This window comes from Harmonia axyridis, chromosome 6, assembly GCF_914767665.1.
Source record: "Harmonia axyridis chromosome 6, icHarAxyr1.1, whole genome shotgun sequence".
Taxonomy (NCBI): Eukaryota; Metazoa; Arthropoda; class Insecta; order Coleoptera; family Coccinellidae; genus Harmonia; species Harmonia axyridis.
In genome coordinates this window covers 38,014,580-38,040,509 of record NC_059506.1, presented here as the reverse complement: position 1 = coordinate 38,040,509, position 25,930 = coordinate 38,014,580, and the positions used below count along the sequence as shown (strand labels likewise).

Here is a 25,930-nt window from a genome sequence, read left to right as displayed (position 1 = left end):
TGATTTTAAGAAAAAAAAAGTCCTATCAACATGGGCCCGCAAACGCTTTGCTTTCGAGATACAGGGTGTTGAAGTTTGATTTTTTTCTCATGGCACCATCCCTGCACAATATATTTATCTTAAATATTCTAATTTAATGATTTCGTTATGTGATATGTTAATTTTTAATGCACATCTACAAGGTGACACTACTACACTTTAAAATTCAATACCCTGTATCTCGAAAACAAAGCATTTTCGGGTCCATGATTGTAGAATTTTTTTTCTTAACATTATCCAAAGAATCTCATTTTCTTTTGTACCTTCAATTTAAGAACACCTTGTATTTAGGGTTAAAAATTTGTTTTACTCATCTAAAAGATGAGAGTAAAAAAATGAATCCAATTTTGAAAACGTTTAATTATATCTTTTCCAATTTACATATAAATAAATCAAGTATATATTTAATAGAAATAATGGTTCAACATTACAAATTTCATATAAATTCTATATTTGAGATTTCACATTCCTTTTTATTTAAAAACAATTATCCCAGACAAATATAACTTTGAATACAAATAAGGTAGATACAGTTGCACTCATTTTTAAGCCTCAAATTTTTGCGACACCAAAACTGTAGGAGTTACAGATGCTAAAACATCAAAACCACCGTGCAGAACACAAACCTGGCTTATTCCACAGTTCAACAAAAATTTGGGGAAGAGCTCTAGGTCAGTCTCGGCAGAACCCACGATTGCAACTATTTGGTCACTGCTATTCTTCAGAATTTGAGCATGGTTTCCAATGCTCTCGATATTTGTTTCACCGAAAGTAACACTGGAGGAAGGAATGTTGATACTTCCTTGCACAGAGCATCTGGAATAGTGAATTGGGTTCCTTATATCGACTACAATAATTCTATCCGGAGAGTTTCGTAACAGCTGCACTAAATCAGCAGCACTTATTCTTGGACATCTCTCTCTTGTCAAGTCCTCCAAAGTAACTCCGGAAATATCATATTCAGTCTTGTTGTAGTAAGTTTCGTTCTGGTGTTCTCTAGCTGTAATACTCTTAGGAGTTTTCTTGAACGTATCAATGGAATAGTTTATGCTCTTTTCGATATCTACCTCAGGTAAATCAGAAAAAAGTAGAATGCAGTCATTGAACCCGGCCGTTAACAATTTAACCCTCAACTGTGTCAATACGGACAATCCTATGTGTAAAGGAAATGAAGAATCTCCCAATAGAAGGTTATCCCAAACATGCAGAATCTTATACAGGGGAAAAACGTGAGAAAACACAGTCAAAAACCAGGGTATCGCAAACAGTTCAGGATAAAAATTGATGTTGAACAGATGATTTGCTAGCTCTGGATCATGAAAAGCTATGAGTTGCGAAAACTTGGCTAAATATTCCCTTATAACCGCAGAATTATCCTTCAGGAAAAACTTATGGACGTATTTTGGTACAAAAGCCGACAAGCAAGCATAAGCCTTGGCTTCGTCATTAAAATTGAGGTACAAGAACGGGGCCGTGAGGGAGTCCAAACCTTGCCAATAGACATACTGGGTATTCTTCTGCACCCAAGCCTTCAATATCCTCCGCAACTTAATATGGCCATCCGCTGAAGACAACAGCTCGTTGTATTGATGACAACGAGGTATATCAACCTCGATCTGTCTGTCCGTTGTTGTAACAGTTTCTTTGTCGATAACAATGTAAGTTTTTTGGTAGTCTGCCTCAATGTCAAGAAGTGCAGCCCAAATTTCTCCCCTTAAAAGTGGAGGTATGTCTTTCTGAGCCTCTTTTCTGATCATGTCTTTGGTGAATGGATAGCCATGGAGCAATCTCCTGAATAAAATTATCCTGTGGAATTGGTATTCGGGGTCTTTTTCTTTGATGACCAGGGGTAAAGCTTTGGTGTCATATGGAGGGGGATCGTAGGAAGAAATAATATCAGACTTGGTATGTAGCAAAGGGTAGCAAGCGTTGAACGGAATGTGTTTGAAACGTTCGTATAAAGTTTCAAGACTCATGTGGACAATTCTAGGGTCGTATAAAGTTGCTGGGTTCCTACCTTGCCCTTTGATGGTGCCATCCAAAGTGACCAAACAGGGTAGAGATAAGATTGGAGGTGTTGAACGTATCAGACCTTGCTTCTTGAGTTCCAGAAAGACATCTCCACCAGCTAGTTTCCACCAATGGAATAACTCTCTCAGGGTGAAAGGTTGAAATGGTTCACAGACTTTACTTGGGTTTTCCACTTTGACATTCTTGAATTCTTCGAAAATTTCAAGCGCGAGGAAGTCTTCGCATGTTGGCCTATCTTGAGGATTTATTTGCAGACACTTCTCAATAATATTTTTCATATCATCAGGTAAGTTTTGATACATTTCATAACAGTTGTGTTCTCTTGCTATCTTCTCGAAAATTGAAGTTCCACACTGGTAAAAACTCAGTACTTTTCTTATCTTCTGGGGTAATTTTAAAGAACTCCAAACTTGTTTGTTAAATAGAAGCTCAACTAGAATTATTCCAATGGACCAGATGTCTACTTTGCTACAACAAATATTCTCTGTTGGAGACATCACATACACCTCAGGAGCAGAATAACACAATTGCATTATAGGAAAGGACACTAAGGCTCCATTATTTGTCATGTAATAAAGTCCATAATTGAATAATTTTATATCACCAGAATTCTGCATTAAAATATTTTCTGGACTTAAATTCCTATGGACCATCTTCTTTTTGTGCAGTACATTCACAGCAGTAAAAAGTTGAAAGGCTATTTTCTTTACATAATCAACAGAAAGGGCTTCTTTTCCAACAATATCTGATAAGGGTTTTCCACAATACTGCGATACTATTATAGTTCGTTCATGCTTTCCACGAATTATATCGAGGTATTCACACAGATAAGGATGAATTATCGTTTTTAATATTTGAGCTCTTCCAAATATAATAATGGAGTTGGGTGTTAAAGGAAGTCCATTAGAACCACAAGTTTCTCCTTTATGTTGCTTAGCAAAGAAAGTTGTAGCAGAAAACTGCATTTCAGGATTCTTGAACAGTGGCAATTTCATTTTGATAGTAGAATAATATCTTTTATGAATAAAAAAGATTCAAGGTATAGCCTAATTTCTTTTAATTACAAAACATAGTTATGTTGGTTTTTCTGACATTTTGTACACAATCAATTTACAAACTAATGAGCAATCACATGTAAGTATTGTTAGTGTGGGTTTGGACAGTCATGAAAGAATTCCCTGTTATTTCTGAATCTATATTCATAAACTTTTCCACTGCAATAGAAACAGTCTCCAAACGGTTTATGCTCAACAATAGCCCCATCGAAATGTATCTTTAGGCCTTCTACACTAGGGTAAAAGAATTCCTTGCATTGAATACAGAAGTAATCATTTTCTACTTGATATTTATTAACTTCCTCAGGTTCTTTTTTACTTGCAAACCTCGGATGCACAGCGTCGGAAACGTCGCATTTGGATTTTTTCATAAAATCATCCATTCACCGCAGTAATTTTATAGGTGTCAATCTTGTAGTGCCGGTAGGGTCGGATGACTTATAAAACAAAACTGCAGTCTAATTTAACCCAAGGTAGATTCTACCGATTCTTGTTTACAATATAAATTTTTTGGGCCTCCTACTCCAAAACGTCAAAATTTCAGAAATACATAACCTCATAAACGGAAATCATAAAAATACATGATTTTTTCTTATTTTTTTGTGGAGATTATTTGCACCGATCAAACATAATCCAAATTCTTTTGGTTTAAAGAAAACAAATCATAAAATGAGTAATGTACGTCCTCAGAACTAATACAGAATTCGAATTTTGCCACTTTTTCAGAAAAAATCAAAAATTTAAATCAGTAGGAGCCATCTATTCGCGTTTTACTGAACTAATTAATCCCGCGGACTAACATAGATAGAATCCTGTGATGTATACCTCCTCGCCATAACCGGGTTCGAGCTACTCCTAGATGACACTAGATGAGTTCTAGAAAAAAATCTGATTTGGAAAATATTACTAGGAGAATTTATGGCCGAATCTGCTTCAAAATTTGATATAAGGAGGTAATCTCGATGCTTAATACCGATTTGCAATCAGGTAATTCCTAGGAGGACTGTGAATCGAGATATCCAGCGTTTTGTAAGATAAAAAAAAAAAATTGGTAGCGGATGACCTTCAAAATTTTATATCATGAAGAATTTTCAATTCTGAATAGTAACCTACTACCGGTTTCTTCCTAACGCCTCTCAAAGCCGAGATATTACGAGTTTTGTAAAATAATAGTCGTTTAAACCTGTAGAAAAATTTTTCTCATAGAAACTGATGCCTAATTCGGAATCTACATCCTCGAAACTCTTCAATTACACCATAAAAAGTTCAAATTCTATCGGTCGATTTTTTCGAAAAAACCAAGACTATAACCTTATGTAAATTTCGTGAAAAAATTTTTTTGGCCTGAAAATTTGTGAGAAGCAACATTCGACCACTGCGAATACAAATCTGCAATCAGTTCGCTTCTAAATGGTCTCAATTTCGAGATATTTCGTGTTTTGTGAGAGGAATTTTCAAGGGGGTTAAACTGCACTCTGGTGGCTAAAATTTGAGGCTCTTAAGCCCCACAACTGACACTTATGAATGCCCCACAACTGAGACTTTCTAGCTGTGCTTTTATTGATGTTGTTGAAACATTTTTCTGGTCGGCATCGATGCCTAATTCGGAATATAGATCCTCAGTTTCTTCCTATCATAGTTCAAAACAGAGATATTTCTAATTTCACCGCAAAATTGTACTTTAAATGAGTAAAAACGTTTTTCTGCTGAAAACTGAAGCCTAATTCTGCATCTACGATCTGAAAACCCATCGAATAACACACAAAATATGATCAAAGCCTAATGCAGAACTGGTGACACTCGAATTATGCCATTTTTCGAAAAAAATCAAAAATTTGAATCAGTAGGGGCCATCTATCCGCGTTTTACAGAACTAATTATTTCCGCGGCCTAACACGTATAGAAATCTGTAATGAGCTACCCTTACAAAAACCTGGTTCGAGCTTCTCTACCTAGATGACACCATAGGGTATAATACTCCGGGATAGGAAAGAACCTAGAAAAATAACAAATCAATTTTATGTTCTCAGAATTTTTCTCTTTGTTATCTGTGCTCAAATTCATTTAACCTTACTTTCTTAAAATAGGTTATATTGATGTTAGAAAAGGTTCTGATCTGATACAGGAACTGTATATAAGTACAATATTATAAAAAATGGAATCAGAAGCAGCCATTATCGAAAACGAGGAAAAGGCAGGCGAATCTAAAGAAATAACAAATCCCGATGATCCTTTTGCCTACTTAAATCGTCATTTTTCGAATGAACAGTTCAAAATAGTCTTGAGAAATTTACCTGCTTATTATGGAATAAGTGTAAAATATTCAATGTGTAGTAAACAAAATGATTATCTGATATTTTTTCATTTTAGGAATTCAAGAAGTTACTGAATGATAAGCTCAAACTTAATTCAAGAAAAATTAAACAAGGCAATAGAAATGCACGTAATGCCTTCATATGTTTTCGAAATGAGGAAGAAAGGGAGAATGCTATTAAAGTTTTGACTGGTTACAGTTGGAAGGGGAAAATCCTTGAAGTTACGGTGAATATTTGGTTACATCTCAATGTTACATTTTTACAAATATATTTTTCAGAAAGCTAAACCATCTGCGGACCCATTTGTACTCAAGAGAAGTCAAGATCATGACGACAGAGATGGTAAATCAAAAAGAGTTAAACGAGAAAATTCAACTGAGAATAGAACACCTGCAGAAAGGGTCAAGGAATCTACCATTCCTCTTGCAGATATGCCTTATCCTGAACAAGTATGGGTTGAAATATTTAATATTTTGTGCAATTATATTTTATTATTTTTTCTAGCTGAAGCTGAAGGAAGAAAATATAAGAGTAATTATTGAAAAATTAGGTAAGGAGCTGTTACATTCAAGCCCAGAATTAAGACTGTGGATTACTAAACAGAAGCTGGCTAATAACGGTTTGATTTGTCCTGTTGAACCAATTAAATATGCTGATAAAATTGATGGGTATGGTAGAACAACATTTTTGTGAAATGAATATAACCCGTTATTTTTTAGATATAGAAATAAATGCGACTTTTCTTTTGGTATCGATGACGAAACTAAACTACCAGTAGTAGGTTTCAGATTGTCAAGCTACGCACATGGTAGTATTAGTGTGGGTCCAGTTGAAAACCTTAGGCACATTCCCAATGAAATGAAGACAGTTTGTAAGGTAAAATTAGCTACTTTTTGTTGTATAAAGGTAATTGCAGAATTTTTTTTTGTAGATTTTTGAAAAATTTGTCCAACAATCAAAATTGGAAGTTTTCAATGCTGAAATACAGTGTGGACACTTCAGACAACTCACAGTACGATTAGCAGAAAAGCAATTGATGATTATTGTAGGAATTCATCCTCAAAATTTATCAGAGGATGAACTGAAAAATTTCAAGACAGATTTAGTTGAATATTTCTCGAATGGACCAGGAAAAGAAGCGGAAGTAACATCTTTATATTACGAAACTATAGTAAAGAAGTAGGTATTCTTGAAATCTACAAAACTGATATTTATAGACCGATTATTATTACTGATCTCCTTATAATATTTTTCTCTATTTTAGAACCTGCCAAAATGATTACTTTCCACCCGAACATCTATGGGGTGCCACACACAATTACGAGAATATTCTTGGACTCAAATTCAAGATTTCACCAGAGGCCTTTTTTCAAATCAACTCTCAAGCGGTAGAAAAATTGTATGAAACAGCAATATCCCTGGCGGAACCCACTGAAAAAAGCACGGTATTAGATGTTTGTTGTGGTACAGGTACCATAGGATTGTGTTTTGCCAAGGTTAGTTTCAAAAAGTTGTAAAAGACGGAAGGTTTTCCGCCCTTGTTCAAATTTCGTATTCATGCAGTGTTTTCACATTTTGTTTCAATGTTTCATAGTGATTTTTTTTACAGCACTGCGGGCAAGTCTTGGGTCTAGAAATCATAGCGAAAGCCATAGCAGACGCTAAGGAGAATGCTGTTTTAAACGAAATTCAAAATGCAAGTTTTTTTGTTGGAAAAGCTGAGGAAATGTTAGGATCTACATGTTATAAATCTAAAAATGATGATATAATCGCGGTTTTAGATCCCCCAAGAGCAGGCCTACGTAAGTAACATTAGTAGAGATACACCGTTGTTCAATACTTACCTACTTTTTATTTGTGTTTCAGATCAAAAAGCGGTCTTGCAGTTGAGAAAAGTGAAGAAAATCAAGCGATTGATCTACGTTTCTTGTAACCCTGAAGCTGCTCGGAAAAATTTCTTCGACCTGGGAAGACCGGAATCTAAAACGCTACAGGGTGAACCATTTGTTCCTATAAGAGCAGTACCCGTAGATATGTTCCCACACACTAAACACTGTGAACTTGTCATTCTCTTTGAAAGATTTGATGTTGTTCGGAGCAGAGAAGAGAAGCTGAAGAAAGACATGGAAGAAGCAAAAATAAATGAAACAGTAGAAGCGGTAGAGCAAAAGATGGATTTCGAAGAAGAACAAAAGAGCGAGAAGAAAATAAAAGAAGAGAAAAGGGAAGAATTAGGTGTGGAAAATGTGCAAATGATGGATGACGAAGAAGAACAAAAGAGCGAGAAGAAAATAAAAGAAGAGAAAAAGGAAGAATTAGATGTGAATAATGTAGAACCCAACCCAGAAAGTATGGAATAAAATCAAATTTTTATAATTTTTTTCACATTTATTTGAACCTTCTGTCAATAGACCCGAATTCTTCCATTTACTTCAACAATTTTTTCGAGTAGTATTTTTTGACTTTCACCACAGCGAAAATGACGATCAATATGGCAGGAATGAAAAAGTGCCATTTAATTCCAAAAAATCCGGTTGATCTTGGCGGTATGGACACATCATAAGGACTGTAAAAACATGAAAAAAGAAATTAAATTTTCCAAAGAACCAATAATACCTGATAACATTAAAGTCTTCGGAAGTTAACGTGTTTGGCTTGGTCTCTTGCAGTGCTCTGATAGCCCCCTTAAAACCCGCCTCCACTGACCCTGCGGCAGTGCCATACCAAATCGTTGTGGTCTCAGGGCTAGCCCAAACTACCCTTGAACAAATCCGCAGTTAGAACTCTTCGAAAAATGGAAAAAAAAATCTGTTATAATTACCTTTCAGAATCCTTCTGGATGTTCCCGAAGTATTTCATGCTTGTGCAGCCATAAGGTAAACTCAGTTCGTGAAACGAACTTGGGATCTCTATGTAATTCAAAGGGTTTAAAGCTTCTTCTCCGAAGTAAATCGCCAATTGATTGAGTATCTCTGTTTTATCACTTCCCTAAAAATATTCGTATAAAACAAGCAGTATCAAAATTGTCGCTCATTACTTCCTCTGCTAGACCTGTTAAAATATAGTCGTTACTGATTTTAGAGACGTTTAGACAAATATGAATTGGCCCATTTCTTTCTATCGTATTCATAATGTAGACATCTCCGGAAAGTCCTTTGTTCATCCAGAACGGCTGAAAGTCGCTACTGATTGAATAGGTTATTTTTGAAAACAGGACGTTTGGCAACATCTACCTTAGAGCAATGTTGCCATTGTACCTTGGATGACACAAACCTTATCGTAATTAACCATGAATTTTTTCAATGTGCCTCTAACAAAACTGTTAGCAATTATCATCTTCTCGTCAGATAAAGGTGGATAGAACTTAATGTTGTTTGTTTCAGTCTCGTTCAATGTGAAAAGCACCTTGTTTGCACTGAAAAAGTCTAGGATGAAAATGCTTCTACAATCCACATGATTAATTTTACAAAAAGTATTCGAATGCTGTTTTTATTCCAGCGCTGCAATCATCCCAAGATATTTCGGTTATTTCTGGTACTCTCACAATATACTCTTCACCAATCAATTCCATCAGTTTGTATCTCATATTTTCTAATCCTCCCTAAAATGCAATTAATGTTTTAGTCAACTGAGCCGCAGATTAAAAATACTGTAATTGAAGGCGTGGTTTATAATGAGTGGGCGGGGCTTAGCACTAAACGAGGCGTTACCAATGTTATACTCACATCAATAAAAAATTGATGAATACTCCCTTCAGTCCAAATGAATTGACTTTGAATACCTTGTGTTGAGTTGCAATATGCAAGAAAAAAAGACGCTGAAACATCCTTCGGTTGCAAGCCTATAAATTGAAGAAAATTCACCATACATATTAAAATGATATTTAAAGAACGCACCTAAGTTATAAAGGAAGGTTTGTGAAATAACATCACGCACTTTCTTTGACTGGATCAGTCTATGCAACAAAATTTTCATACTGATATCTTCAAACTCCGATAGAATTTTATGCTCATCAAAAGAAAAAGACGCACAAAGAGTGTTGACTTCTTTACAAAATTTTTTCAAAATTTGTCGATCTTGGGAGGAGAAAAAATCCAAAATGTTCTCTCTTTTTGAAACTTCGTAGAGCTTGTCGTAATCGACCAAAACTTTTCCAGATTCAACTTCATTTTTTACTAGAGGGATATCCAATTTTTTCAACAATTTCATCAGGATGGGTTGTTTAGAAAAAATGAACTGATAGTCTTTATTATATTTATCGACGGCGAATTTAGTTTTCTTTTTAACACTTGAGTTACTTTTCCATTTCATATTCCATAGTGATGAATATTGATTCCTTATGGTAACGTCCGCCTTTCCTATAATTTTTTTGATAAAATAATAAAATATGAAGATGTGAATTCTGTTTTTTCACCATCTACATCCAGAATCAAAAAGTCTGTATGGGGGTCTTTTTCAAGGAGATGATATGCAGCGCTAAGTCCGGTTATGCCAGCACCTATGATGATGATATCAGCGTCTAATTCACGGTAATTTAAATACATTCATTTTTATCGGATGTTGAAGTTGAATATTTTGAAATGAAATGTCACTTGGACATGGTAGTCTACGCCACTGGAAAATTTTCCTGATTATAGAATTTCCCTGTGTCTCATAGTTTTCTATGATTCCCAAGAAGTCCATCTGACATTTTACTGATATGTTTTGATTTATTATCAAGTAAATAATTCGAATACAAAAGAACTTGATGTGAAGAAATTATGGGTATTATATTTGGAAAAAGAAAACCCCCATCTAGAGTTACCCAACATGATAGAGCTGTCCTTGTGAGTTACAGGTTATATTTACATTGATCCTAAAATGATTTTGAATACTTCCAGCAACTAAAGCAACAAAGAGATAAATTGAAACAGTATCAAAGGCGAATAGAGATAGCTTTAAATTTAGATAGGGAGTTAGCTAAAAGTCTTATAGCTAAGGGTCAAAAAGAGTAAGAATCAAAATTCATGTAGTTTCAACCTTTAATTCTGACATTTCCAGTCGAGCAAAGCTTTTACTTAAAAAGAAGAGGTTTCAAGAACAGCTACTTATCAAAACAGATGGACAACTCCAAAACTTAGAACAACTGACACATGATATTGAGTTTGCCCAGATAGAGTTGCAAGTGGTTGAGGGTTTAAAAATAGGTAGTGAAGCTCTTAAGAAAGTTAATGATGCATTGAATATAGCCGACATCGAAAAAATAATGGATGATACTCGAGAAGGGATGGAAAAACAACAGGTTAGTTTATAATCTATTGATAACATTCTTAAAATTATATTTTATTATTCTAGGAAATAAGCGCTATTATCAGTGGTAACTTAACTGAAGAAGATGAAGAGGCTGTGGATGAAGAGTTTGCTGCAATTTTGAGTGAACAAATGCCGGAGGTACCAGAAGTTGCTGTGACTGTAGAACCTTCTTTGCCAGAAGTACCTACTGAACCAATTGAAGGTAATATATTTTTAAGGAGAACTATCTGCTATATTCTTGAACCTAATTTTTTTTTCAGATTCTATCAAAACTAAGAAGAAAAAGTTGGAGGAACCCATTGCTCTGGAAGCCTAATTTGAGTGAACAAACTCACTTTTTATTGGTATTGTAATTATCTGTTTATAAAATTGCTATACAGATATTTGTATGTTTATACTCCTTATGTATGATTAGTTATTGAAAAAAGTTATATTCAAAAATTCTGTCTTTTAATTAATGGAAATTGTTTTAATATACATAATAATATTAATGTGAAAAAATAATGTTAATTTGTGATCAGAGTTCCAACGAAATTCAATCTAAACCTAGTTCTGCAGCTTCTTCAGCAGTTAAGTCAGTAGATAAATGTTGGCTTGCAACTTTTTTGGATTCATCATACTCTTCTTTAGTTAAAGCGTATTCTTCAAAATCAAGATCATCATCATCATTTTGTTTGATAGAGCTATCTCTGATCTTTCTTCCTGTGTTTATGGGACCTTTCTTTTCTCTCATATCAGGTGGAGTTGACAAGTCACCATCATATTTAATAATTTCATGCTGTGCAATCCTCCACTCCATAGTTTCTGTTGTAAAATCATCTCTATTACCCAACTGGGTGAAACCAACAATTTTATCTACCATGATGCTATCATGGACTAACACAATGCTTGGAATTGTTTTGATTTTCAAGTTGTTGGCTAAAAACGGACACTTCTCTGCATCCAGTTTGCAAAATTTAGTTTCAATGTGTTTTGGTGCTAGAATTTTCAAATGTTTGTCAACAATTCTGCATCTTTCATTCGAATTTGTATAAAAATGTACAACTACATTTTCAGATTTCTTAATGATATCGAAGAACATCTTTTCTTCGGCTAATTCCTCATACTCCCCATGTCCGTTACTCAGCCAAATTCTTCTTTTTTCCTCTTGTTTTCTCATCTCATTTACTCGGGACTTCCTCAGCTGTTCCAAATCATTAACATCTAAATTATCTAAAGCTTCTAGTGTAGCATCTACTTGTTTTTCAATGTGCTTTGTCACTTGAATTAGTTGGTCTTCTACAGCTGCCATTTTTTTATATTCCTATCTGAAATTACAAGACAGGTGTAATTTTAATGTTTATATTGTATGTTGATTAATATATTGCCTTTCATATACCTGAATTTGCAGATAAACTGAAAATTTCTGTCCGGGTGTTCTAATTAGATGTTTTTGAGTTGAAATAATCACAGAACACTAATATTTTATTGATTTCACAGATTAATCAAGAATAAAATCACAGAACATTGACAGTTACAAAGAAGCTCTTCAATCAAATTCGCAAGAATTAAATAACGTAAACTCTATTTATCTAATGATTAATCTGGTCAATTTTCTATTGATAATTATTTTGATGCAACCAGTAAATGATATTCACATTACTTGATGTTGAGATTGAACAACTGCATAAGTATTTATTCTGTCATATAACAGTTCGAATAGCGGTATTTTTGACCTACGTGATGAACCGGTTCAAAAATCGCGGCTCTTGTTCAGCGATCGCTACTCCAGTTTGACGTTACACGCAGTCGCGCCTCCGCCCTATTTTTACATCCTTTACTTATTCCTTGTATTTTTGTTCTATTATTTGATGTCGATGTGAGTCATCAGCTGTTACAAATCATACGAGAATAATCAAAAGGAAGCGCAGAAAGTTGTCTACGCGTGGGTGGTACTATTTGAAATAGAAGAAATTAGTGAGTTCTGGTGGAAGTTTCGATTTTCTCAAAATGAGCGTTCAGGGTTTTTTGGATATAGTGCAGGGCCCTTTGGCTCAGTATTTGAGCGTCTCAGCAAGCATCGGGGGTGACGTTGCCCAACATAGTTTATTAGTAAAAAAAGCATTCGATGCTCAAACAGAATTCTTGAAAACCGCTAGTCAGAGCAGCCAACCAGGTCAAAACGAACTGGTCCAATTTTTGAAGCCAACAAGTGTGGAAATCGAGAGCATACAGCAATTCAGGGAGAAAAATAGAACATCCCAATTCTTCAACCACCTTTCTGCTATAAGTGAGAGTATCCCAGCTCTAGGATGGGTCACAGGTAGGTCATTTACATCATTATTATTGTAAAAAAAAATCGCTATCCACATCATAAATTGAAATATGATCGCAGTAATACTTGGAGCATGAAGCATAATAATCTACATCAAATTAAGAGTGTGTACTTCGAAGATATAATTCCAGTGATTCAATAAATATATTGTATTATCAGAAACAAGTGGATAACTTGTGATTCATCTGAGGATGATATCATTGTTAGTAGTCTATACTTAATCTTATTTGAAGTTTATTGGATTGGTAATCTAAAGGATTCCTCACATGACAATTTTTTCATTTTTGATCTTCCTAAAATATTGGTTTCATATTACCTTTCGTCATGTATTTCAGTCTAACCATTGAATAACCCAATTTAATATAATTTGAAGGTTTTGAAATATTGGATTTAGTCTGTAATGGGATTGTACATGTAAAATTAAATTTCTTTTTAGTGAGTCCTGCCCCAGCTCCTTACGTAAAGGAAATGAACGATGCTGGTCAGTTTTACACCAACAGGGTTCTGAAAGATTGGAAGGAGAAGGATAAGAAACATGTTGACTGGGCAAGGTCTTGGATTCTAACACTTACGGAACTTCAAGCTTTTGTCAAACAGCACCATACCACAGGGTTGGTCTGGGCCAAGAAGGGAGGAGCTCCAGCAGCACCTCCACCACCTCCGCCACCAGTTGTGGACCTAACAGCAGGGGGAGATACTAATCTAGATAGATCTGCGCTGTTCGCCGAAATTAACCAAGGTGCAGATATCACTAAAAGTCTGAAAAAGGTAAGTTAGAAGGAATTTTTCTTTCTAAATACCAGGATTATATTTATTATTTTATCTAGGTATCCTCAGATATGCAAACACACAAGAACCCTGGCTTACGTCAAGGTCCTGCACCTTTTAAACCTGTCTCCAAACCCTTGAGTTATGGAAACAGCGCCGCCCCTGCTGTTGAAAAACCACCAAACTTCACCAAGGATGGGAAGAAATGGCTGATTGAATACCAGAAGGGCAAACATGACTTGGTTGTTGAAGGAGTCGAAATGAACAATGTTGTGTACATGTTCAAATGTACAGATTCGACTGTAACCGTCAAAGGAAAGATCAATTCTATCGTTTTGGATTCCTGCAAGAAATCCTCCATTGTCTTTGACAATTTGGTATGTATTGAAATCTAACCGTAAAATATTTATTTTGACATGTGTCAAAATCAAATTCTAACCTTGAAAAACTTTGACAGCTGTCAAAAAAAACAATATAAAGGGATATTTATCTTTTAAAATTGCTTTTTTTGCAATATCTCCTTTATTTTTTTTTGTTGCTTCATAGGTATCATCTGTGGAATTCATTAATTGCCAATCGGTCCAGATGCAAGTCTTGGGTAAAGTACCAACCATATCCATTGACAAAACAGATGGCTGCCAAATCTACCTAAGTCAAGAGTCATTAAATGTGGAGATAGTGAGTTCGAAATCGTCCGAGATGAATGTGATGGTTCCTAAAGCAAACGGAGACTACTCAGAATATCCAGTTCCGGAACAATATAAAACCACTGTCGTACCCGGCAAAGGTTTGAATACGATCATTGTCGAAAACAAAGGCTAAGTGTTTTAAAAACAGTTTTTATAGATATTTGAGCAATTTTTTATGAAACGTAGATTTAAAAGAAACACTTTGGCGTCTTGAGAAGGAAAAGTGTTATTACAATTGATTCTGATGCTTTTCTTTAAACTTAGCATGTGAAGGGTTTTAAACATTTTAGAAAACTTCAACCAGGGATTTTATTGTGTATTAACGAGTCTTCCAAACCTAAATATGCGAAATGACTGATGTGTACTTTCTATTTTATTTTATAAACTACCTCAATTTTTTACAGACGAAGAAATCACTTCAATATTTCCTCTTTAATTGTTATTTTGAAAGAATTGGTTTAATATTATTACTCAAAAAAATATTTAGAATCGAGAAGAAAATATCGACCTGGTTAAAGTTTTCACCGCGCTTTTGTATATTTATACATTGAATGTAATGGAATGTTCTTGATGGATATAGGGAACCTTTGTTACTTATATTAAAAAAATTGCAATAATAAAATTAATTTTAAATCTTTGCTTGTCTTGATTTGTTCAGATATTGAAATTCTAGTCAATCTAAAAAAATGTACTAGATTTTATTAAATAACAGTATTTTCACTAACATATCCTTTGAATTGATTGAAACAATTTTTTTTCTTTGGATTTGTGTTCTAAAACGCGACTAGTTAATTTTTCTGTTTAGAATATATGCGAACAAATAGCTTCAAAAATTTTTTCCTATGTATTTTTTATTATTTATTGAATATGATTTCTTTAAAATAAATATAGGTAAATAGTAATGAGTTGTTTTATTTGAGCGTTCTAATTTCGACCAAATGTCTAAAATTCTCAAATTTTAGTGGGTGGTGGGCAAGTGACTAAAAAAACAATTTTTAGAATTAAATATTTTATTTACTCTAGTCCCTATGATGTACAGGGTGGCCAAATAAGCGGGGTAAGCGGCTATATCTCAGGATCCACTCATCGTAGAGATTTGTGATAAACATTTTTACCACTAAAGTGTACAAGAAATAAAAACTGTGGAAATTGTTTTGAAGTTCATACCTCTACCGCTAGGCGGCGTAATAGCTATCGTCGAGTAGAAAAATGAATTTTACTCGAAAATGTTTCATATGAAGTTGAAGAAAAAATATCATCACTGTAATCCTTGGAAAATTCTCTATCTTTTTGAATTGTCACTTTCGATTTTACGTTATCAAAAAATGATAGGGAATAGGGAGAAATTTGACTGATTGATAGCCTGTAACTTCATTTTAGCTCAACATTTTTGAGCAAATTAGATTTCGTTGCAAAGATAATTTCTTGTTGAGTGAGGACAAAATATACTAATGATAAATTTGTTTTTGCTGCTTTCGATAGGAGGCGCTAAAGCAGAAGTTCATTGTTTTGTTCATTTTACTCCGAAATTTCAAATGTAATGATAGGATTTTCTCAACAGAAATTCCATCAAATTTGCATGAAAAAACCTGCAGGTAGCAAAGCGATGGTTTCAGGCGTTCTGAAGTTATGGCCGAAAGAAGATATTCTTCAACTGATGCACTGCGAAAAACCAAATTGTGTCTTCAAGTTTTGACAGAAACAGAAATCCCATCAAATTTGTATGAAAAACCAAAAGGTCGCAAAGTGCAGCTTCAGGCGTTCTGGCCGAAAGAAGACACAATTTAGTTTTTCAGTGCATCAGTTGAAGAATATATTTTTTCGGCCATAACTTCATAACGCCTGAAACCATCGCTCTGCTACCTGAAATTTCGGAGTAAAATGAACATCTGACTTAGCGCCTCCTATCGAAAGCAGCAAAAACAAATTTATCATGAGTATATTTTGTCCTCAATCAACAAGATATTATCTCTCAGACGAGATCCAATTAGCTCAAAAATGTTGAGCCAAACTGAAGTTACAGGCATTTCAATCAGTCAAATTTCTCCCTTTCCCCTATCCTTATTTGATGTCGTAAAATCGAAAGTGACAACTCAAAAAGATAGAGAATTTTCCAAGGATTACAGTGATAATATTTTTTCTTCCACTTCATATGAAACATTTTCGAGTAAAATTCATTTTTCGGCAACCGTCCGGGAAGTGAGCACTTCCTGGACGCTTTTTCTCTGAGAAAGTAGCATTTCCCGGCCTAGTCCGGAAAGTACGTACTTCCCGGACTAGGCCGGAAAAGAATCATAGAATCCATAACAACCGAGATAACGGCTGACAGTTCATATGAAATTTGTTGTCAAAAATTTGCATGTTTTTTGATCGCAATCGTAATAAAATATGGAAAGCAGCAGCGATAGTGTTATTTTACATGGTTGCCGAAAAAATATTGTACGCAATACGCCCGAAAATGGTTTTTTTTTGGACTCACAGACTTCCAGGACTCGCTTACGCTCGTCCTGGAATTTTGTCTATTCGTCCAAAAAAACCCTATTTTCCGGACTTGTTACGTAAATTACTATTTTCTACTCGACGATAGCTATTACGCCCCCTAGCGGTAGAGGTATGAACTTCAAAACAATTTCCAGTGTGTTTTCTTGTATACTTTAGTCATAGTATAAGGAATCCTTATACTATGCTTTAGTGGTAAAAATGTTTACCGCAAGTCTCTACGATGAGTGGATCCTGAGATATAGCCACTTACCTCGCTTATTTGCCCACCCTGTACATTGACTGTAGATCAGAATAAAATTGAAACAGTAATGAGTTTTTTCATTTGAGGGCTTCCATTCGACCTAATATCTAAAATTTTCGAATTTTAGTGGGTGGTAGGCAAGTGACAAAAAAAAACAAATTTCAGAATTAAATATTTTATTTACCCTAGTCCCTATGATGTACATTGACTGTAGATCAGAATAAAATTGGCCAAAATTCAGACATTCACATAGTTGAAAAAACACGGAATGTGTGAATTTTAGACGCTTCAAATTGACTAGAGCGACAAAAGGGAATGCTTTTTTTCAAATTTACTTATGTAATCTGAAATTTCAGTTGAACTTCAGTCAAGAAAAGTTTATGTACAATTTTTAAAATATTTACAATTTAAAATTTCCACTTCACATGGTATACAACAAAAAGGAGAAAATATGTAATTGCGAGGAAATTCAAATATGACCCTGAAATGCCAGAAGTTTTTGCTTGTATAACCAGGAAATAATCATATTTGAATTTCGTACAGCTTATAAGAAATTTACATATTTTGGGGGATCAAACATCAAAAACACGGAATTGAGGTATCCATTTTTCAATATAAAAATATATTTTGTTCAATAAATTATTCTGCGATACCATTCACAGTTAATATTGCTTGGGCATCAGCGTCTATAGTAACTGTTGCTATGACAACAGTATTCATAGCAACCAGTAGCATTGGACGTCTTCCATTACTACCTAACCTAAACCTTAGGTTAGGTCTTATCGACCGTTTCGATACTGATGAGAATACAATGAAAAATAAATAAATTATACATAAAATCGAAGAATTTACACATTGGAAAATGTTGAAAAATTTATACCTCATTTTTAACATCGTTTGTCAGTTCACGAGGGGAAAAAAAGAATATTATCAAGGCCAACTGTCAATAATAACTTGTCAACGTCAAGTTACCATTCAGTGAAAAATGTCGCTGACCTCATTGGTTACCAGCCTAGAGGTAATTCGAAAGCATAGTACCTTTGCAAGAACTTCAAAGCAGGTAAAATACAGGTGTTTTATGAAATACATTAGGAGGGATAATCCTTTGCGAACTTCTAAATGTGATGTGGGGCTCAAGATTTTACGGGCAAAAATGGCGAATAAAAATTTTATACATTTATATCACATGAATTTTTTTATACACAGCGCTTTTAAAGTATAGAGCTTTCCAAATAGAGATTATATATACTTTCTACAAACAAAATGTCTTGTAAGGCATAAATTCAATCAGTTAATATTGCACTTTAAAATCTTTTTGGAATGTCAAGTGATGTGTGCATCTTTATGTTGGACAACATAAAAACTAACAAAAACTTACGAAGGAACAATTAACTTTTAGTCAGATTCACAGGAAGGCATCAAAATTAAGTTTCAGTACATTTCGGGGATACTTATCGTGTATCGTGTTAGACTTGAACCGTTGACTCCGAAATTCCCAGGTGCATCATGCTCTAAGATAAGAAATTCTAAAACTTTCCAGCCTCTAACAAGTGAAATGAAATTTTGACAGAAGTATGACATTTGGTCTGTCAAACTCTGACAGATATGTTGAAGTGATAAAATTTCCATAAACTAATCACAAGTGGTAAAAACACCAATGCACCGTGAAATCTGAAAGATGTCCTAGAATACAGATTCGGCCGATCTAGACAAGTGTATCGGATGCGACGGACTTCTGGCCAACCTCTTCTTCGGTAGCTTCTCCAGAATGTTCAAAAGCCTACAACTGAAGTCTGGCCTGTCTCCTGGTCGGAAGGACCAACACAGCATCAAAATATCCTGAAAATTTTCCATGTATTCATGGGATTACAAGCATTTCTAATCATTTTTTTCACCTTGACATCCCTAGAAGCCTGCAAATTCGCTAGGGGCTGCTTCATCCCTTTACCCACTTGCCAGATGATTGCTTCGGGTGGTTGCGCTTTGAAAGGCCACTCCCCGCAGAGCAGTTCGTACCAAACCGTTCTACATGAAAAAAATAAAATTTGGAGGATTCCACATGGATCTATTAAAGGGTCAATAATTTTCTTACCCGAATGCATATACGTCAGACGCCTTGCTGAATGGTAGCTCCTCATCGTGAGACTGATGGGCGTGCAAACTCCTTACTATTTCTGGGGCCAAGTAACATAACCAACCAGGTGGTATACCAAGACTGTCAGGTTTTCTGGAAAATTAACATTGAGTATGAGTTTCACCAGGAAATATTCTGTCAGAGGATTTATGGATAATAAAAGATTTATACCGTCATACCTGTTTTCGTAACAAAGTTTTGTTACACTAAATAAACCAAAATCTGTGATGACGACCTTTCCGTTCTCCAAGAATATATTTTTGCTTTTCAGATCCTTGTGTACTATACCTTTGGCATGTAAATATCCCATACCCTGAAAATACAACAATGTTACAAACCGAAATTGTAAAATACAAAGCAAGAAACCTAACCAAACTTAACCTTATTCCTCTACAAAGAATAAAAAACCATTTTCACCTGTGATATTTGCTGAGCTATGATTGTAGTTCTGTTCATGTTGAACTTGTCTTTCCTCAAATGGATGTGAGTGTACAGGGTGTCCCCCTTGCTGAGACTCGTCACGATGGCCAGGTGCTCCGGATTCATGCAGGCCCCCATGAAGAGGATAAGATTTTCGTGACGGGTCTTTCTGAACGTGGCCACTTCCATCTTGAAATGCTCTAAGGTCTTCTCGTCTTTCAAATACTTGAGTACTTTGATGGCAACGTCTCCGTGCCAATAACCCCTATACACCTTACCAAACCTGCCGATTCCAATGAGCTTATCAAACGTGAGTTCATCGTGAGGGATGTCCCATTCGCGCATCGACAACTGAAAGAACAATAGTCATAGAGGTTAGGCACTTGCGTAACCCAGATTTATTGACAGTTCTACTTACACTATTTTGACGTGGCCATCTGTGACCATCTGTTATGGTTTCTGTGTCGGACACTTGGCTGTCTTGAGAATCAACTCGAACAGGAGTCCTGTCGGAATCTGTGCTGGTACTACCGGAAATGGATATTGTCCTATCGCTGTCTCTAGACAGCTGAGAACAGGTAAGGTCGCTTTGAAGGCTGGAAGTGTTCAAGGGGTAGGCATCCAAGATTACATCGTTCATATGCTGTGTATGGACAATATCTGGAAGATATTAGGATTTTTTCAAAACGCTACAACTTCTAACCTAAGAGGACAACTGTCGTAAGATCTATGTCATTTGTAAAAGAGCTACCAACCTCCCAAATATTATGTAGCTATTGTTACTCACCTGGAAAGTGGAACTGTTGTTTCGACATTGCATGCGGCGTAAGCAGTGCCTGTACAGCAGGACTGGAGGGAGTAGAACTGTTACAACTAGAAGTGTTAGAGCTAGAGTCGGGAGGCTAGAAATGAAAAAAAATTGTAATAAATACACCGATTTCATAATGATCCATCGACTCACAGGATAGGGTGCTATGTTGATTGAAGGTTGAGGATGTGATCTTTTTCGACTTCTCGATAGGGTCGATTTGAAGTTTTTAGCCACCTTACTCGCTCCTCTGACTGAACTGGGAGAAGACGGTAACTGATGACCTACAGATTAACATTAGTAAAACAGCCGGGTAAATCTAACTGTCTAACTGTTCACTATGCCACTAAACATGAAAGAAACTTCTACAATACTACTCCGGTCAAAGATAATCTGTCACCCACATACTTTTCGTTTATATATTAATTCCCTAAAAGGAAATTCGACTCACCCTCTTTGGATATCTTCTTCTTGAACTCGTCCAGCAGTTCCGGTGGTAAGCCGCAAGATGGCGTAACTTTGTTCTCGCATTCTCTATGACAGGTGAACTTGCACTCCTTGCATTTCAGACCCGCCTCGAAGTAGATGGGTTTCTGACAATACCAGCAGGTGGACATCATCTTGAACTTTTTAGCGAATCGATGGTTGATCTGGTGCGTCATGTTCCTCAGACCCGTTGGAGGGGTACGAGGTGACTTTGGAACCTGCAGACTGGTTGCTGGAAAAATAAAGTGTTAGAAAAAGGGAATTATCTGTCGTAGGAAAAAAAAATTGAAATTTGAGCAAAATATTTCAATATGCAAATAAAGTTTTGTGTCATTTTGATTATTCTAAAAATACAGACAAGCTTCCCTTAGCTGCAACCTCTTCAAATGGATCTTGAGGAAAGAACAGATAGAAACCTCAAAAACCTTAATCTTTCATCAGAAAAAACCCCAATGAGCGATAAGACCACATAAAACAATTTGCCAAAAAAAAAGGGAAACTACAAATGAAAACATATCAAAGAACTTACAGGACACATGTATCAGAAGTTCAACAAATCAAGTCACAACAAGGCTCTGAGAAAGAATGACAAATCCACTATCTGAGTGGTTAAACAAGAATTGTGAGATAAACAACGCCCACGAAGTCTATTTACGAAGAGCTCCTTTCTTTATTTTGTCATACAGGATGTTTTAGTTTTCTTGAGATAAAACTCTACAAACTTGTATTGAACTCTGATAATAGATGGTTTTATGAAGATAATTTATCTGAAAAATTAAACTGAAAAAGTTCGGGGTAATGGACAAGAATTTTTTCATTAGAAAACTAAGTGTTGGAAAGCCTCTAATTCATTCAATTCAGTTAAATTGAATGTAATTTTTTTCCAAGGACCATATATTTTATTTGATATGAAATTCGGTGATTGTGAAGCATTGGTTTTAGGGCCCATATACAGGATCTTGCAGCAGTGGCGCAAGTTGAGCATTATGTAATAAAAATGTTTTCAGTCACACAGGGTGTTCAATTTTTCCTGAAAGGGTCCCAATTTTGCTCACTCTCATAAGCATTCAACAACCAAAAGACCAGCAGGCACATCAACATCCCAAGATCGAACTGCAGAAATTGAAAAATACAGGGTGAGCTCGAAAATAAGTGGAAGATGTCTGATTTCTTAAAGTGCTGTACAAGCATAGTTCGAGGCATTTAGGCTTTGTCTTATTTAAAAATAGAATATCAGGAGGAAGAAGTTATGGGATGAAGTTAGTAAAGCAACAAATATTTCAACGCTTTGCCACAGAAAATCTTTGAACCCTGCACCCTCAATCCCAACAAGTTATTTTATGTCTATTTCTGAGTTGAATTTCTCACAGATGCCTGGAATTATTACACTATGCCTCAGAGCTTAATTACACAGCCCAAACATTGAGGTTGTGTTCAATCTATGAATAATTGAGAGATTACTACATTAACACTTTTTGTATTATTACAATTACAGTGAAAATATAAAAACTATCACTTGAAACTGTTATAGACACTGTCCTTCCCAATTCGACTTATGTCTTGTCAACTAGCTGAAATTTATGTTGGTCGACCTGACATTTTGACATTTCAAGGGGCAGATTTAGGTTATGAGTCACAAATAGACCCTAAGTCATGCGCATTTCAAACGCAAGGTCCGTCAACATCAGAAATAGAAACGAAAAAGGCCTATGCAGACTCACATTTGTAACTGTTATCGTCCGAGTCTGTTCCTGTGTTATTCGACGGAGGCGACTTGATCGGACTGGTCAAAAGAGGACTGTTGTATCCCGTCATGGTGTCCGGTCCTGGTTCGGTCGGCAACCTCGCCCTCCTAGCTACCGAAGCTGCTGACTCCCTGCAAACGCGACAGAGACAAAATGAGACTTTTTTCACGCGGTCGGTAAGGCAGATTTCATACCCCGTCTGACTGCAGTCGCTCGCGTCGCTCTTGGACGCCGCCAACTGAGACTCGTGCGATTTGCTCTTGGTCAAAGGGAACGAGTCTGGCAACAGCGCGGTGTTATGCAGCCCGGTCAGGTGCTTCCTCCTCGGCGGGGGGGTCGTTGGGAACTTGGAGCCTGAGACGGGCACAAAACATTATTTTTCTTGGTCAGGATTGACCGGTTTGTTCCAAAACCGGGAAATTTGGAATTTTGCGTCTTATGTTATAGGTTAAAATGATTCCCTGCGCATTACACCTTGACAAAGGGTGACGAGACTGTATATTTTACAGTTCTATATTTTTTCATAGAACCTTTTAATGTAACACTCAAAAATTTCTAATTTAAGAGTTGATAGGCCAAAAAAGTTTCCAGAATTGTCATAAAGTTAATAAAACCTCCAGTCGGTTTTTTATGTCAACGGTTTAATTTTTTTCCTGGTAATAATAAGAGATGACCTTTGAGAGTAAAAATTAACATTATTTACATTTTGTAGTGCTTATAATTGAGGAGTTTAAAGTTTGAATATGTTATGGTTAATTTTGTATCCCAAGGTTCAAACTTAGCATTACGATATTTTCTCTATACAGACTCATAATTTTATGTTTATTTTGACCATCGCAGTCGAAAAAATTCCCAATTTTGTGCAGCCAAATTTCACGATATGTACATAATAGAACTGTTAAAAGATTGATTAAAACACATTTTCGAAAATAAACATTCAGGAGAATGCATGCTGAAATACACTGGGGAAATTGATTAGATAAGATAATAATTGTAAACACAAACATGTACCTTAAACAATGAGGTGAATATGCAAGAAGAAAATTTTAAGAAACATCTTACAACGAAAAGTTTTCATGAAATACATCTGCATGCATTTTTAAACAACCACTGAACTCTCAAACATCCTGGAACACCGAAAATCTTTAAAATTTAAATTTATTTTTGCCGTAGCGAATCTACTTGAAATTATTTAATTCTAATAGTTCTAAGACCAATTAAATCAGATTGAATTTTTCTACAATAAATAAACAGAGTAGGTATTAACCACTAATCGAAAGTCAAATAAAATTTACGGTTCATCCTGAATTTTTTTCCCAAAAGATTTAAGAATACTAGGAAAATAAAACTGACATTGATTAACGTAATGTTAAATCACAATTTTGATATTTTTTAGAGATTTATCTGTCAACATAACTCTCATGTTATCAGGAAGATCATCTCAACTCCAATCGATATGAAATTTTTTGGAAAAATCAGTAATTATGCCCTCAACAGAAAGAAAAGAAATGGCAGACGTTGATGAGAAAATGACAGCATTCCAGTCCACTCCAGAGTTCAGTGATACCAACAAAAGAGGTTGTAAACCGTAAATTTCCAAGAAAATCAACAAGTATCTCCGAATTGCCAAAAAAAAAAAATTTGGAAGATAACAAACCAACCAAAAATTTTTGCCACCGAGTTCGTTCAACCTCATTGCCTCGAAGATGTTGGTATCACCTTGAGACACCCACCATGCAAACTTTTTGCCCCCTTAGACCACACATCGGGGGCAGCTGGAGGCGAACCCAACAGGGTCCCCCCACACCTAGGACTTGCATTCAAAGAGTCACAGATGCTAGACACCGAAGGTGAAGGAGGTATAAGAATCATCGCACCCGTTCCACCGATATGATGGTTGTTGTTGTTCAAACCAGCTGTCAGACTCTCCTCCGATGGTACACTAGCTCTTGCTACTCTAGAACGACCAGTTCGAGGAGAGAGACCCACAACTTTAAGGGGATGATTTCGGTCCCATGAATCCCAATAAAGATGCATTTCTGATGAATCATTTCCCCCTTTCTTTAGTACGTCTAAAAATTTAAACGTATCAATTTGAATTGATTTGTTCTCTTAACTTGGTACTTACCAACATATCTTTTCAGGTTATGTAATGCTCTGAAGAGCTTACTCAATTCGTCAGGCTTAGCTCCTTTGTCATTTAGAATTGTTTTAAGTTCATGTTCTGATTTTTCTTGGAGTTCTTCAACTGAGGAAATTTTTTGACAGAGACCTTGTATCGAACTACTGCCTAATCCAACCACTTGCAACCATTGTGTTAAAGAAGGTAAATGTTCACTGCAACCGTTTCTTAACTTTAACTTTGTTACCAGTTGTTCGGAAAACATTTTGATCAACTTTCCCTAAAATAAAAATTGTAAGTTAATTGAGCCGATATCTGCTTTACTTATAAAATTATTTTTGTTCCAAAAGAATCTGATGAACATGAAACCAATTGTTGTTTACAATACCACTTGACAGTAATAGATTTCTTTGTTTGAACTAGAGTATCTGTTTTATATGAAATTATGAACGAAAGAACCTTTAATTTAGAAGTACCTCGAGTGTTCTTATTTCTTGTTGCGTTAATTCGGCGCTGGTAGCACATTGTGTACGTAAACCTTCTAATCTTTCAGCAGATACGTCTATCATTGATTGGATTATTTGAAGGTTTTTCCTTAATTCCTGATCATTTGCTTCATCGGCCATTACCAGTTAATATCACAGCTTGGGTTATGGACTAATATTTACAACTATTCTTCATTACACAAATATTTACATATCACTTTACGTTTTTAAATAAACAGCTACAGGTATTTAACACTGTAGGATTTCCATTATTCTGTCAAATGTTTCGGCCATTGTTGGGTTTTAGTCAGAGAGACAAAAACAATACTACTATATCTATGGTTTATAATATAATTTGTTCCTCTAGAAATTAATAAAATATTAATTTTCCACTAAAAGATGAATTATGAATTTATTTTCATTGCATATTGTTTATATGATATTAGTGAATAAATTTAATTTTTACTTATCTAAAAATAATTCT

General features: G+C 35.4%; 6 protein-coding genes across 9 annotated transcripts; 2 read left to right on the top strand and 4 right to left on the bottom strand.

Moving 5' to 3' along the window:
- Nucleotides 1-379: 379 nt before the first annotated feature.
- Nucleotides 380-3,722, bottom strand: LOC123681868 (TBC domain-containing protein kinase-like protein). Its single transcript, XM_045620197.1, has one exon. The coding sequence runs from the start codon at nucleotides 3,063-3,065 to the stop codon at nucleotides 585-587; it is 2,481 nt and encodes an 826-aa protein (XP_045476153.1). The 5' UTR covers nucleotides 3,066-3,722; the 3' UTR covers nucleotides 380-584.
- A 1,480-nt stretch (nucleotides 3,723-5,202) lies between these two features.
- Nucleotides 5,203-15,405, top strand: LOC123683156. The gene is given in 17 exon segments (XM_045622056.1): nucleotides 5,203-5,439; nucleotides 5,496-5,666; nucleotides 5,719-5,889; nucleotides 5,945-6,108; nucleotides 6,160-6,316; nucleotides 6,372-6,619; nucleotides 6,705-6,936; nucleotides 7,050-7,297; nucleotides 7,299-7,797; nucleotides 10,321-10,430; nucleotides 10,481-10,721; nucleotides 10,775-10,934; nucleotides 10,993-11,042; nucleotides 12,680-13,034; nucleotides 13,483-13,814; nucleotides 13,874-14,191; nucleotides 14,361-15,405. Coding segments are annotated over 17 exon segments (3,891 nt in total). The 5' UTR covers nucleotides 5,203-5,280; the 3' UTR covers nucleotides 14,637-15,405.
- Nucleotides 7,808-10,044, bottom strand: LOC123681865 (probable flavin-containing monoamine oxidase A). Of its 2 annotated transcripts, none has more exons than XM_045620193.1 (9): nucleotides 9,855-10,044; nucleotides 9,337-9,798; nucleotides 9,166-9,281; nucleotides 8,908-9,041; nucleotides 8,714-8,855; nucleotides 8,478-8,612; nucleotides 8,262-8,428; nucleotides 8,057-8,200; nucleotides 7,808-8,006 (listed from the first exon to the last, which is right to left on the bottom strand). In XM_045620193.1, the coding sequence occupies exons 1-9, from the start codon at nucleotides 9,982-9,984 to the stop codon at nucleotides 7,868-7,870; spliced, it is 1,569 nt and encodes a 522-aa protein (XP_045476149.1). In that variant the 5' UTR covers nucleotides 9,985-10,044; the 3' UTR covers nucleotides 7,808-7,867. The 2 variants fall into 2 exon arrangements, 1 of the variants encoding a protein (XP_045476149.1); XR_006747723.1 differs by having other exon boundaries at nucleotides 7,997-8,006; nucleotides 8,057-8,195.
- On the top strand, nucleotides 10,098-11,173 carry LOC123681867 (charged multivesicular body protein 6-A). Its single transcript, XM_045620196.1, has 5 exons — nucleotides 10,098-10,266; nucleotides 10,321-10,430; nucleotides 10,481-10,721; nucleotides 10,775-10,934; nucleotides 10,993-11,173. Exons 1-5 carry the CDS (start codon nucleotides 10,201-10,203, stop codon nucleotides 11,046-11,048), a joined length of 633 nt encoding a protein of 210 aa, XP_045476152.1. The 5' UTR covers nucleotides 10,098-10,200; the 3' UTR covers nucleotides 11,049-11,173.
- Nucleotides 11,164-12,723, bottom strand: LOC123681866 (thioredoxin domain-containing protein 9). Of its 2 annotated transcripts, none has more exons than XM_045620195.1 (2): nucleotides 12,100-12,723; nucleotides 11,164-12,039 (listed from the first exon to the last, which is right to left on the bottom strand). In XM_045620195.1, exon 2 carries the CDS (start codon nucleotides 12,021-12,023, stop codon nucleotides 11,268-11,270), a length of 756 nt encoding a protein of 251 aa, XP_045476151.1. In that variant the 5' UTR covers nucleotides 12,024-12,039; nucleotides 12,100-12,723; the 3' UTR covers nucleotides 11,164-11,267. The 2 variants fall into 2 exon arrangements, with proteins under 2 accessions (XP_045476151.1, XP_045476150.1); XM_045620194.1 differs by having other exon boundaries at nucleotides 12,111-12,723.
- Nucleotides 15,406-17,405: 2,000 nt separating the features above from the next.
- On the bottom strand, nucleotides 17,406-25,751 carry LOC123681864 (kinase suppressor of Ras 2). 2 transcript variants are annotated; one of them, XM_045620190.1, is made up of 14 exons: nucleotides 25,438-25,751; nucleotides 24,968-25,241; nucleotides 24,573-24,911; nucleotides 23,034-23,193; nucleotides 22,816-22,970; nucleotides 21,060-21,326; nucleotides 20,762-20,892; nucleotides 20,588-20,702; nucleotides 20,219-20,460; nucleotides 19,798-20,151; nucleotides 19,560-19,693; nucleotides 19,339-19,473; nucleotides 19,142-19,271; nucleotides 17,406-19,085 (listed from the first exon to the last, which is right to left on the bottom strand). In XM_045620190.1, exons 1-14 carry the CDS (start codon nucleotides 25,585-25,587, stop codon nucleotides 18,930-18,932), a joined length of 2,742 nt encoding a protein of 913 aa, XP_045476146.1. In that variant the 5' UTR covers nucleotides 25,588-25,751; the 3' UTR covers nucleotides 17,406-18,929. The 2 variants fall into 2 exon arrangements, with proteins under 2 accessions (XP_045476146.1, XP_045476148.1); XM_045620192.1 differs by lacking the exon at nucleotides 24,573-24,911.
- Between the last annotated feature and the right edge of the window lie 179 nt (nucleotides 25,752-25,930).

Excerpts from the sequence above, each read along its gene's own strand:
- LOC123681868 (XM_045620197.1), bottom strand. The coding sequence starts at position 3,065 with ATGAAATTGCCACTGTTCAAGAATCCTGAAATGCAGTTTTCTGCTACA.
- LOC123681865 (XM_045620193.1), bottom strand. The coding sequence starts at position 9,984 with ATGTATTTAAATTACCGTGAATTAGACGCTGATATCATCATCATAGGT. Across the intron at positions 9,282-9,336 it reads AACCTTCCTTTATAACTTAG|GCTTGCAACCGAAGGATGTT; the intron begins GTGCGTTCTTTA and ends TTCAATTTATAG. Across the intron at positions 9,042-9,165 it reads TTCATCAATTTTTTATTGAT|GGAGGATTAGAAAATATGAG; the intron begins GTGAGTATAACA and ends ATTGCATTTTAG.
- LOC123681867 (XM_045620196.1), top strand. The coding sequence starts at position 10,201 with ATGGGTATTATATTTGGAAAAAGAAAACCCCCATCTAGAGTTACCCAA. Across the intron at positions 10,267-10,320 it reads AACATGATAGAGCTGTCCTT|CAACTAAAGCAACAAAGAGA; the intron begins GTGAGTTACAGG and ends GAATACTTCCAG. Across the intron at positions 10,722-10,774 it reads AAGGGATGGAAAAACAACAG|GAAATAAGCGCTATTATCAG; the intron begins GTTAGTTTATAA and ends TTATTATTCTAG.
- LOC123681866 (XM_045620195.1), bottom strand. The coding sequence starts at position 12,023 with ATGGCAGCTGTAGAAGACCAACTAATTCAAGTGACAAAGCACATTGAA.
- LOC123681864 (XM_045620190.1), bottom strand. The coding sequence starts at position 25,587 with ATGGCCGATGAAGCAAATGATCAGGAATTAAGGAAAAACCTTCAAATA. Across the intron at positions 24,912-24,967 it reads TAACCTGAAAAGATATGTTG|ACGTACTAAAGAAAGGGGGA; the intron begins GTAAGTACCAAG and ends TTAAATTTTTAG. Across the intron at positions 19,694-19,797 it reads TAGCTCAGCAAATATCACAG|GGTATGGGATATTTACATGC; the intron begins GTGAAAATGGTT and ends TTGTATTTTCAG.